At 32.4% G+C, this 13,184-nt stretch overlaps 1 protein-coding gene across 13 annotated transcripts in view; it reads right to left on the bottom strand.

Annotated features, from left to right (window-relative positions):
- The window catches only part of LOC117167665, a 109,831-nt gene that overhangs the window by 14,131 nt on the left and 82,516 nt on the right, over nucleotides 1-13,184 (bottom strand). For 12 of the 13 annotated variants that reach the window (XM_033352768.1, XM_033352769.1, XM_033352757.1 and 9 more), the window contains 2 exons: nucleotides 9,612-9,733; nucleotides 9,073-9,249 (listed from right to left, as the gene is read on the bottom strand). In XM_033352768.1, coding sequence (XP_033208659.1) covers nucleotides 9,073-9,249; nucleotides 9,612-9,733 — 299 coding nt within the window. The remainder of the gene's footprint in view (nucleotides 1-9,072; nucleotides 9,250-9,611; nucleotides 9,734-13,184) is intronic. The other variant, XM_033352761.1, reaches the window with a different exon arrangement.

The following is a 13,184-nucleotide window of genomic DNA, read 5'->3' as shown; positions in this document are numbered from 1 at the left end:
ACCCTCGTACCCTTACTGTTTCGAGATCCACACCCTCTTCATCGAAGAGAGCCATTCTTAAACACTTGTCCATAAATAATATAAATAACCATGAAGACATAATCTGTTTTTAAATTGTGAAAGTTCAATGTTTTGTAGCAAACAAAAAAGGGTTCTTCATTGTATTTTTGAGACTCTGTTTATGGAGTGCAACTCTTCATGGCTTTCTAAATAAGTTTTGAGTGCATGTACTCAGGTCTTCTTTTATTTAATAAGGAAGGATAATTACAAATATAGAAATTACCCTAGAATGAGGCTAAGCGGCTCGTCTGTATTTTTTTTTTTTACAATAAAGGACAAGAAGGAATTATAATGAGCTATGTTGATGCTTCAAATATATAATCGCTATCTCTGGCACTCTTTCGTAACATAAATTACAAGCATAAATTCAATTCATAAGCGGCAATAGTAATTATTTATAAGGTTTCTAATAATTTTAAAGCAAATAAAGCGATTATAACGTATGGAAATGCTAAATAATCTGCCCATTGTCATTTCAAACATAACTAGATTTATTTTTAACCTCCCGAATTATTAGGTAAAGTATATCATACAATTAATGTTAAAATATGATTTTTTGATCTTTAAAACGGAACGATTATCAAGTGAAACATTTATAAATTTGGTTTCTAATAAAATGCTATGGGTCGCTTTCCCCCACGAAACCGAAAATGCTAACAAAAACATTATACAGGATCAAAAATACACCATATCATTATAAAAATTTGTATAAATCTTTTTTGAGCGCTAGGAAACATGATCCATTGTACAAATTTAAACAAACTTCTACCAGTCAAATTTTTCACGAGTTTTTTCACACAATCTACCAAAAGTAAAAATCTTATATGAGCGCACTTTTTATTCGTACAACTAACGAAACTGCGTGAAACAAGCTTTAAAATAAAGTTCAACATTTGTGGCAAATAACATTGCTAATTTAAAATATTTTAATTCATATAAAGAGTTAGTTAATTATAAAAAATAAAGTTGCGGATGAGCCGGTATACCTACACGCGCCGCTGAACTCTGTTTCATAGCAGTCAAGAGTTAATGTTTAATACGCCGTCAATTATTTTTATTAAACATATTGAAGTTGGTTAGCCACTAATAAATTCCAATTGTTGAAGAGCGGGAGAGTTTTTAAACAGGGTTGACTTCATGTATCAATGTCAAAGTTTACTTTTTTTAACAATGGTGATATAATATCGTCTGGGTCAAGGGATGATTCACTATCACTATGGACGAATTTTTATATACCTGCAACCTGCCCTACGGAAACCCCTGCATTCCATGAGCGCTGCCTTTACACACGCACTGTAATCTCCTTTTGAAAAGAACTCACATGAATTTCAATACCAAATACAGATGCAAGATCATACCCCGAAACTGGACTTCAAACAAGTTTTTACTTTATATTTTCCATTAGTGTTTTAAATTCTCACATCTAAAAATAAATCATGCTTTTATCTTAGTTTTTTACCAGTGCCTTTAAATACAATCAGCAACTCGGAAATATGATTTGAAATTCTAGAAGCACAAAGTTTCAACAAAGATATTGTTTTAGTGCAAAAAATTCTCTCCTAAACACTATTTTTGCGTTCTGCACAGGAGATCATTCGAAATTAATGACAGTCTCCAAAAATTACCTTTCTTTTCAGCAACCGGTGCGAAGTAAAATGTATGTCGAAGCTGACACTTGTTAAAAAAAAAAAAAACACTTTCTGAATTAGTCGAAGGCGCGATTCTGATTCATCCGACCGCGATTTCTCGTGGATTGCAAGACGAGGACTTGTTTCTGGGTGGGATAAAAATGGTAAAAAAATTTTTTTAAGGATGTGCGCGTGCGTTACCATGCGGGGACGTTGTTCTGTCGCGAAGCTAGCTGGCCAGTCTTCACGAATGGAAGGATGTGGGCATACTAACGGTAAAAGTATGGCTGGCTTCTGGAGGTTCAAGGACAGTGAAGGAATCAAGTGTCTGCTGCACCACCATGTCCCCTAGCCCCATATACGATGTCGTCCATACGCTGAGCATTCTGCCCTATACCCCCTCTTATGCCTCATAAATTTCTCTTGCCTATGTTATGTATATGTGGCCGTCCGCGAAGAAAGGGACCCAAAAAATCGATTTTTAATTTATTACACTGGTCGATAATTTTTTAGTTTCTCTTTCATAATACAGAATTATGATTTTATGCAACAAAATTCAAACTATTATTAAACTGCAAAGTGTGGTCCTCTTATAGAGTTACTGTGTTGAGCCGCCTCTTCAATCGCTCCTCCTGTACAATGTAATTCCCGTGAGTTAGGTCCCTTTCTTCATGGACGATCACATACGTATAAAAGCATATGTATGCATATTTTATACACAAGTGCATGTCATACATATATAATACATGCGAGACCCTTAACAGTGGCTTCATATGTGAAAGAGTTAGGCACATTACAATTTAAATAAAAACCACTTTAATACACTTTAGTATCCTTCCATGAGCCCCTGAACATTTTGGATGCTTCATTCTCTCTTGATTCCCTTATGATATGTGCCTTTTTTATCTTAATTTTTTTTACTCTTTCTTTACTTTTTTTTTTTACTTTCTGACTCGTAATGAAGGTATGTGTGTCAGAGACTCATACTCAGGGGTCATGAGAACACTTCGAGTCGGTTGCAAATCAAATTTTCGTTTTGCGGAGGTGTCAGGGGTGTCAGATACAGTTGGCTAATGCTTAATGCAGTTTGATTAACACCTATGTTCTGTCTTCTGACGAGAGATTAATTGTTCATCGGGTTTGATGTATTATGAAAAGGGAGGTCGCACTCTGGAATATGAGGTTTGGTCGAAATTGGTTTTTCGGAATTTAAGGATAATTCTTAGTTTGTTAATTAAGCGATGTGGATGGTTGTCAATAAGTTGAAAATTTCCAGTCCTGATATTTTTTCGCACTTTAATCCCGAATTGAATTAAAAAAAAAATTATTTTCTCACTCGAAATATTTGTTCATCTTCACAATTCTAATGCAAATAATTTATTTTCTTGTTTTTCAGTATCAAACACGAGACACTTCTAATCATTACTTAACCCTTAAACGGCCAAAACGCCACTACCGGTACACTGCTTTTCAACGGCCAATAACTAAGACTATTCGACACTAGAAAAACTTGAGACACATATATTTTTATTGCTTAAGATCTCCTCTTTCCGACTGTGCCAATGAAATTCCTCAAAAAATTTTCTTATTATCCCAAAATGCAGTTTAAACAAAAAAAACGTGATTTTTCGTGCCTATTTTTTTTTGTGAACCATTTTCCAAAGCTTTTCGAGTCAGTAATTAACCTGGAATCTCACTATCGGGTGGAATAAATGTCTAAACTTTGAGAATCCATGGTTCAAAGATCGATTTTTCGTTTTAGTATTTTCAAAATGGCGTCTTAATGACAAAATTTTTGTGAAAACATTCATGAATTTTTTTATAATAAACGATGCGCTTTTCGGAAAAATCATCAAGAATAAAAAGTTCTTGCAATCAGCAAAGGAATACGCCTGATTTTTTTCGAAACGTTTTGAGCAAAATTTTGGATTTTGCATATGAATAATTTTTGCAAAATTCAAAATTTTGCTCCAAACGCTCCTCATGAATGTTTTCACAAAAATTTTGCCATTAAGACGCCATTTTGAAAATACTAAAAGGAAAAATCGATCTTTGAACCATGGATTCTCAAAGTTTAGACATTTATTCCACCGGTTAGTGAGATTCCAGGTTAATTACAGACTCGAAAAGCTTTGGAAAATGGTTCACAAAAAAAATAGGCATGAAAAATCACGTTTTTTTTGTTTAAACTGCATTTTGGGATAATAAATAAATTTGTTGAAGAATTTCATTGGCACCGTCGGAAAGAGGAGATCTTAAGCAATAAAAATATATGTTTCTCAATTTTTTCTAGTGTCGTATAGTCTTAGTTATTGACCGTTGAAAAGCAGTGTCCCGGTAGTGGCGTTTTGGCCGTTTAAGGGTTAAATCGTTACTCTCGACAACCAGGGAGTGAATTACTGTGAGATATCAATTTCTGCAAGCCTAATCTGCATTCCCGGCAACTACTCATTCAAACGTAAGTTTTAAACAGCCCTCATACTAGTAAAGCTAAACATCATGTCGGTAAACAAGGTTTCTGTAACCCTTGTCAATAGCCGGTCATATAGAAACAGGGTATTTTAATGTGTGGCATAAAATAATAATGTCAAAATATGAAAATGTCTGTGGAAAAATTGGTTTCTTTTTGTAGAAGAAAGGAAATTATAAAATTTCCTTATGATAAAAAGAACCGTTCTCTTCTCTTCACACTAAATCTGAAGGTATCAATTTGATACTTAACGTACTAATCCAACAATGTAGAAGTCTTTCGTTTCTTTATGTTGATACCAATTTTCGTATCATTTTAATTACGCTGCAGCACTTTTGATACCTCAGGATTTACTGTGTCGGATTTACTATACAAATATCGGTCATATTGAAATATGATTGAGTGTGTATTGTTAGGGATGAAAAAATACGTCTTTTACAGTCAGGAAGTTTTTTTTATTCAACTAACCCTTTTCGAAAAAATAAACAGCAACAGTATGCCATATACGCAATATATAGTATACGGTGGCCCTTATTTTCAAGTTTTGAAGTTTTTTCGTATCATCCTCAGATTAGTTCCATTTGATTAAAAAAATCATTCCTGTGAAGTTTTAGCTCGTTCGGATAAGGGTAAAGAGTGCCCTCATCATTTTACAGGGATAAAAATGGATATTAAAACAGAATATCTAGATATTACAACGTAATATCTTAGCGATTTAACTATGCGACAAAAATCTAGATATTGAAGCAGAGGATCCGCAGATATCAAAAAGAACATTTTAACTCACAATATCCAAGATATTGAAGGGCAGAATCTAACGTATTCAACAAACATTCTTTAATTGTGAAAAAATTACCTGTAAAGCACGACAAGTAATTCATGTTTGGAAACCATCGTTATGATTCGGAAATTATATGGAGATGATTCTTTAATTTAAGTGATACTAATATTATATAGCGGTTTAAGTGATTTAAAAGTGGTCTTACTTAGAGGAAAGTGACCCTCGCTCTGTCATAGTTCTGCAACGGTTAAAACACCTCAAATTGAGGAAGTGAAAAGCAAAAGCGCACAAGTCACAATATGGAGAATATTGAGTTAGGATTATGTTTTGGATCTTTCCCATCAATTATATAACATAGAATAGTCAAAATCGAGCTAAGCATCACTGTTGTGATGTTCACGTGATGTTTAGCTCGATTTTGACTAATCCAAGCGATATAATTGATGGGAAAGAGCCGAAACTTTATCCTAATTCAATATTCTTCATATTGTGACTTGTGCGGTTTTGTTTTTCACATCTTCAATTGTGGCACAAGTGCGTGTGTTAATTAATAGAAATCGGCCGCGGCTGTCGGGAAACAAAAATAATGAGAGTGGAAGTCGCGTCGAGAAATTTGGAATCAATAAGGAAAAAACTGGAAATGTTCAAAAAGTTCATTACTGGGGTTCAGTCATGCGTTTATGGATATGACCGTGAGGCAAAAGCTGAGGTGAAACTTTGACGAGGAAGGTGTTTTGCACTATGAATACGCTTCAAAAGGTTAATGAAAGCCAAGGAAAAGGTTTGAAGCGATTACGTGACGCAGTAAGAAGGAACGGCCTAATTTGTTGAAAAGTGGCGACTGGGTTCTTTACCATAAAACGATCTTTCCTATTCATCGTAGCTTATTCAACAATTTCTGGTGAAATACGGCCTTACGCAACTTCGGCAGCCTCCATGCAGTCCTGACCTGACTCCCAGTGATTTCAAGCTGTTTCCAAAATTGAACTGGCCTCTCACAGAAAAACGATTTCAAGACATAAATGAAATAAAACCGAATGCAACGATGCAGCTGCTAGCTCTTTCGAAAGATAACTTTAAGGAGTACTTTCAAAAGTGAGAGGATCGCTTCAAAAAAGTTGTGGCTTCAAAATGGGAGTACTTTAAAGGGGATATCATTGCTATTGGCCAGAATTAACTCTTACTCTCCGGGTACACCATAAGGTCGAATACTTTCTGGACAAACCTCTTATAAATGATTTTTTTAATATTTTAGAATCAGGTGGCATCCTTTTCCTTTATCCGATCATACTAAAACTATAAAGGAATTATTTTGTCAACAAATGGAACTAATCTACAGGCTGCCGCAGAAAAAGTAGAACATATTCACCAAAAGTAACTAAGGGTGATCCTAAGCATACACTCAATCATTTTTCGATACAATAATGGAATCGTTACTTGTGGTGTTATTTGTGGTGAAAGGAAAATATTACACCCAAGGAACTTGAATTTTCTGTAATTAGTACTTTATTTTACATCCTATATTCACGCTTCCTTCATCATCTGAAATAAATCGAAATTGAATTTTCCAACGATTATGATTTCCCGGAAATTCACAATTAATCTTAAGTCATCAGTGTCGATTTGCATCAGAATGGTTTTTTGTTCCTTTACATTGATACCTATTTTTGTATCATTTTAATATCACTGCAGCAAAAAAGATAACTTCAGATTTACTGTGTTATTGAGGAAAGACGTCAATTCAATGATAAAATGAGTTTAATTAAGAGAGAATGTTGTTACTTATTATCTTGGGTTAAGTCACTCGGCATGCCGGACAGAAAATTTCGAACAGTAGGAGCGAAGTGCACACAATGCATGGATTTATTAAAACATAATATGGTCCCCTTTGTCTTTCAATTTAAAAATTCTAAATACTTGCTTATTCTTTTAGTACGAAATAATTTAATTATTCTTGAACTTTTATAATTAACTGTATTAATTGGAGTAATCCAGATGAATTAATTAGAATTATATTCATTTGTAAAGTCTATTGTGCACGAACCATTAATAAAATATCAAACGTAAGGACCAGTATAAATAAGAAATATCAGGATCTGCAATGGGTCGTTAGATTTTAATAGAACTTGGTAAAATTATAGTGTGATATAAGTGACATTTTGTGCCTAAAGGATTTACATTTCTTTTAAATTAAGGGAGATACGCCATGTTGAATTTCAAGATCACATTTTTGACTTATCGATCTTTGTAAAACCTTGAAACTTTTATGTGTACAGAAAAAATCATACAATTTAATAATTGCAATAATACTGAATTTTTTTTTTAATTTCATCAACAAAAAATTGTCCAAAAAATGTTTGAATTCAATTTTTTGTCTATAACGCACCTTTGTATTTTTTTCTTATTAGGATATAAAAATTATTTTTAATTTCTCCTTTCATTAAAAAAAAAAAAAATTGATCGTGACTCTCTATACAGAACACGAGATATCGTAATTTCAGTGAGACTATGCGCCGCCACCAGGATTTCCTCCCAGTTGTCTCCAGGTAGCGAGAGCCGACACTATAGTGGTTCAAAAATAATTCGACCTCCAATTTTTGGTCAGCAATCCCTCCCCCTTCCATCAGTTTGTTCCCTTTCCGGAAAAAGAAATTCCACAATTTTTTTTACTTTAACCTATGCCCCCAGACTTGTGAAATTAACATGGGCGTTGAAATTGGAAAAGCTCGGATTTGAAAAAATAGAAAAAAGAACTGGTTACAAACGTTTTGTAAATTAAATTATAGTCATCTTTTAAGGTAGGTTTAAGAAATAATTTCCACCCAATAACATTTGATTTTGAGTCCCACATTCCATTTTTATTGTGCACGGAAAATGCCCCAAAAAATGTAAAATAGTATCTTTTATTGAGTTCATGCTAAAGATGGTCATTAATCACATAAAATAATAAATTTTCATGATTTACAGAAAAAAATTGTTTTAAAAAATGAAGAATGTTTTCAAACTTGTTACATATCTTTAAGAAAAAAATACTATTCTCAACATCCCCCGGAAAATAACTTTGCAGGCCTTACAGGTGAAAAATTGTTTCAACAAATGTAAATTATTTAAACAATTACAAAATATCATCACAGAATTACTCTGAGTATTCGTTAACTGTTTTATTAATTTTAAAAACTAATAACTTTTTACGATGTTAAGGAGAAAAAGTTGTTTAAACAAATAAAAATTATTTAAATAATTACCAAATATGTTAAATAAGAAGTATTACTCTTGAAATTTATTAGAAAAATTCAAAAAAATACCATCTTCAGCACGAATGTGATAGACAACCGCTATTTTGTGTTTTGGAGGCATATTCCGTGCTTAATAAAAGGGGAACGCGAGGGTAACAATTCAAATTTTCTGGCTCACTATTGTGCCTTGAATATTTTTCAAGAGGTTAATATACTTTAATTAACAAAAAGTTTATAAAAAGTGCTACTTTTTTCCATGTTTTTCGAAAAGCGAGCTTTTCCCATTTAAAGCTCTATGTTAATTTCAAAAGCTCGCGGGCACCGGTTAACATTGAAAGCAAATTACGAAATTTTCTTTTCCGGAAATAACCTAAGGGGGGAGGATGATTACTAAAATTCGAAAGTCAAATTTTTCGACCACCCTAGTGTCGATTCCTGTAACCCGCCACACTCTGCTGACAGTGCGGTAGCGTCGCACCGTCTCGCTAAAGTGACATGTTGTGATCAAAAGAATCACCATCCATTTTTTTACAAATAAAAGATTAAATGATAAGAAATTTGTATGTGACATATCTAAAAAAATATAAATATGCCGTATGGACCAAAAATTAGAATCAAAAGTTCTGTTGATTTTTTTAACGGTTTTAGAAATATTAATACTTATTCTTAAATGTGACAATTTTTGGAATTTTTTATTAAAATTGAACGACCCCTTGTAAATTCTGATATTTCTGACGTATACTGGTCCATAATTTAAACATTTAAGCGTTTTCTAATTTCCGGAAAGTGTTTTTCTTCAAAACTAAGAAGAAAGACACCAAAGCAGATGAAGGTTAGGCAAAACTGAATATTAGTTAGCAGAACTCGTTACTTCTTGAAAAGTGTACATGAGCGAACCTTTTCTTGACCATCGCGAGGAGGTGTAATGCGAAATTGCCTTCTTCGCTTCTCAGGCTCTCTGTAGGTCTCAAAGAACTTAAATTTGTTTGAGATGTCGGAGGTCTCGACCTGCACCTCCTCAGTCGTGTCCGTACTGCGCACCACATCGTCCGAAACTTGACGGCCCATGAACGCCTTCATATACACGTACACTTTTATGATACTGCCACGCAGTGTTATTGATTAGATACTTTTTTAAAGTATCTGCTTAGTTAAAAAGTTACCTCTTTAAAAGACGGAGACTAGAGGGCGAATAAAAAGTCACGAAAAAAATCACGAAGCATGATTATACTACATATATTGATAAATACATAAAAACATGTCACCCGCCCTCTATTCAAAGAATTGAAAATCTTAAATAAGTCTTTTCAACCATTCGAGAACAATAATTTAATCAATGGTACTATCAAAAAATGTATCTGTTATTGTTTAATGTTGGTAAAATCAATCTGGATTTTATAAGATTGGATTCGGTTTTGGAATTTTTAAAAACTTACGTCTCTGGCTCTTCGAGGTGTTTCTGTGTTACTTTTATGATTGACTGGCGTAACCGGTCTTCCAGTTTTAGCTGCTGTCGCATCCAATTCCAAAAAGAGTGAACGGGACTTCCGACTTATGCCTGTTTTAATTAGAAAAATTTGTGTTGAGATTTTTAATCATGAGGTTTAAAATTAAGGCAAGAATCAATTTCAGTCATTTGTTTTGGCGGTTTCTTTAAAATTTTCTAGAAATTATAAAACCTTATGCATATAATCAATCATTTTTACTTATTTCCGAGTTAACGTTATTTTTTATTTAATTATGATAAAAAAGTCGTTACAAAAATGCAGGTCTATTGAAGTAGAGAAACCTAAACGGTTCTGAGTCCAATTAATCTAATTTTACAAGAGGACGAGAAGAGGAAGAACTTACAAGCGATCAAGTAAATTATTTTTCTTGTGTATGTAAATACATAGTTTCAATAGATATTGTATGAAAACATAGACGTCGCTACATGAGCATGCAATAATCTAATGGACATTTCGATAGACTTGGCACTGTTTAGTTTTGCCTAGCATTATAAATAAAATAGTTTAAATTTTGTATTTAAATGTATTCAAATATAAAAAAAATAATTCAAACTAAAGAATTAGAATATAATATTCTACTTTTTACATTTCGCCGGTCATAAAAGTATGTTGACAAGTATTTGCCAATTTCAGATATTATTATCAAAATATAATTTTTTTCACTAATATGATAAATGATAATAATATCCCAAACTTTTAAACACTCGTCAAAATCCTATAATGGCCGTCAAATTGTAAAGAAATGTAAATATTTTAGTATAATTCATTCATTTAGTTTGAGTTATTTTAAAATTAAAAATATTTAAGTACATTTAATTATAAATGTGATTAAAAAATTACAAATTCGAAGTATGATTTTTGAAGAAAACTAATATTCGTCAAAAACTGGACTGGATACCCTTTAGCTTTCCCTGCTTCAATTAGAAATATCATCACCAAATTAAATATATTGTACTAATAGTAGACAATAATTGTCTTTGTTCTTTCTTTAATAGGCTTATTTGTTTGTGAAATAAACAAAACGTGCATTATACTTGATTTTTTTTAAACGAATTCTTTGTTATTTTTATTTATAATACCAGGAAAAACAGACGAGTCAAGTCTATCCCCATTTATATTGGATTATTACATGCACACATACAAAATTAATTTTCTCAGTTGATTTTAAAACGTTTCCCAAAAAATGTTTTCTGCTTCTCTGTAAAAATAGGTTGATTGCACTTAGCATCATTATCTTTCACCACATGTTCGCGAGAAGGAAAATTTATTTGAATAAATTATTAAGCGTTTGTAAACCTTCTTAGCGAGGCATACACTATAGTAAAGGACAGGACACTAAGAATTAATATCACAAATGGTTTTAATAACATAATTGCTTTCAAAAATCGAACTTGTTTATATATTTAAATTAATCGTAAAACGGGTATACACACTTTGAATTTGTTTACCGGAACTCCAAGACAAGTTCTCAATTTAACGCTCGGACGACGACTGACTTTGCTTGAAAAAAAAAGGTAAGAAAAGCCCTCACTCATTGAGCTACACAATGAAAGAGTATGACTCAACGATAGAAGAATAAGGATATAGAAACAAATCGATAATACTTTAAAATTAGAATTCTACGAAAATGGAAACATGAAAGTAAATTCTACATAGAAAAGTCAATGATAAAAACGTAATATTAAAATTAAAAAATGTAAATAATAAAACATATCAGTCAATTCAGAAAACCCCTTCAAATGTTAAATATGTGTCAAAATCCTATATTGACCTTTAAACTGTTAAAAAATTCTTTGAAATTTAAAAATATTTGAATATATTTAAATACTAAATTTGAGGTTGCAAAATTTCAAAACCTTAATTTTCCTTTGAAATAAGTATAAAAAAAGCGAGAAATCTTTTTTCGCCACAGATCCCTTTTTCGTCGCAGATAACCATACTTGACAAAGGCCTAAAATGAAACACAAAACGTATAACCATGATATTTAGATATTTGTCAAATAAAATCACTATTTCATATTTTCCCTTCCCTAGCATTGTGACTTAGTTTTTCAAAAACTACTAAGATTTCAGGTGCAAATGATTCAAAAGCTGTTTGCGGCTATTTTTATTATTTTTTTATTTTATTTTTTTTTCTAACGGTCTATCATTACCGAATTTTCAGAAAATGATTTAAAGCTTAACAACTCAGACAAAAAAATGCTAGCGCAATAAAAAATAGCCATATGAAAGCTAAAAGGGTACATTTAAGAAAAGTTAAGTTTAGATCATTATTTACTTATACGAGGGGCAATGGGAAAAATATAAAAAAATACATGAGTATGAGGAAAACGGCTGTGAACCAATTATATACAGTTATGAAATTTGACAAATAATAAAAATTGTTGCTTAAAAGTACAAAAACGTAGAACTATATTATCTTCAGTTCTAATAAAGATACTGAAGCGATTCAAACTGCAAGCTGTAACGGATAGGCTCTGTAATTATTTTCAATCACGCGGAAGGATATCATAGTCTTATTTTCACATTAAATAAGGCTATTGCATCCTTCTGGGTGATTGAAAAGAATTACAGAGCCTATCCGTTACAGATTCCAGTTTGAATCGCTTTAATATCTTTATTAGAACTGAAGATAATATAGTAGTACATTTTTTTTACTTTTAAGCAACAATTTTTATTATTTCTCAAATTTCATAACTGCAATTGGTTCACAACAGTTTGCCTCATACTCATGTATTTTTTCAAAATTTTCCCATTACCCCTTGAATAAGAAATAATGCTCTAAACTTGACTGTTCTTAAATGTACCCGAAAATCCTTACTTTTTTTTCATTTTTCAGTCTGCAAAGCACAACCATTTTTTTTTACATAAACGGCTTCAAGCTCATTTACGTAGAACACTTTTAGCTTTCATATTTCTATTTTTTTATTGTGCTAGTTTTAGATCTCGATAAAATTATACAACTTTGTTGAGTGAATCATTTTGTAGCAGGTGTTACGGATTTTGATTAAAAGAATAATAAAATTAATAATATTGAAGCCTACTATACAATAGTGTATTATATGCAACTTGCCATACGAATCACTTCGTACAAACATTCACATATAATGAGACCCTTGTGGCAAGTGGCGCATAATGCACTGTTGTAAGACTGTAGAGTGTAGAACACACTTCAATTTTCGATTTTTTCTACCTTGTAAACCGAGGGGCTACTCACTGAGAAATCTCATACTGCCGCGCTGGAAGTCTAAAGAGAACTCTTTGAACTCTTAGAAATCTTCTACCAAGGTGGATCATTCATACATTCATGCCTTTGTGCTGCAGGGACGCCATTATGTAAGGTTCCCCACTTGGGTCCATTAGTGACCAAGGTCTTTTGTTTCAGGCGTCATTTACTCCACTGACACTCTTTTTATTAACTATTTGCCGCCATACTTTCCTGTCCTGGCATACTTCTCTAGCTTCTTTTATGTCCATGCATTTTTTTATGCAGGCTCTCGT

The sequence above is a fragment of the Belonocnema kinseyi genome, chromosome 2, assembly GCF_010883055.1.
Source record: "Belonocnema kinseyi isolate 2016_QV_RU_SX_M_011 chromosome 2, B_treatae_v1, whole genome shotgun sequence".
NCBI classification, from domain to species: Eukaryota; Metazoa; Arthropoda; class Insecta; order Hymenoptera; family Cynipidae; genus Belonocnema; species Belonocnema kinseyi.
Note: the sequence above shows the minus strand (reverse complement) of the source record. Positions and strands in the feature narration are given on the sequence as shown.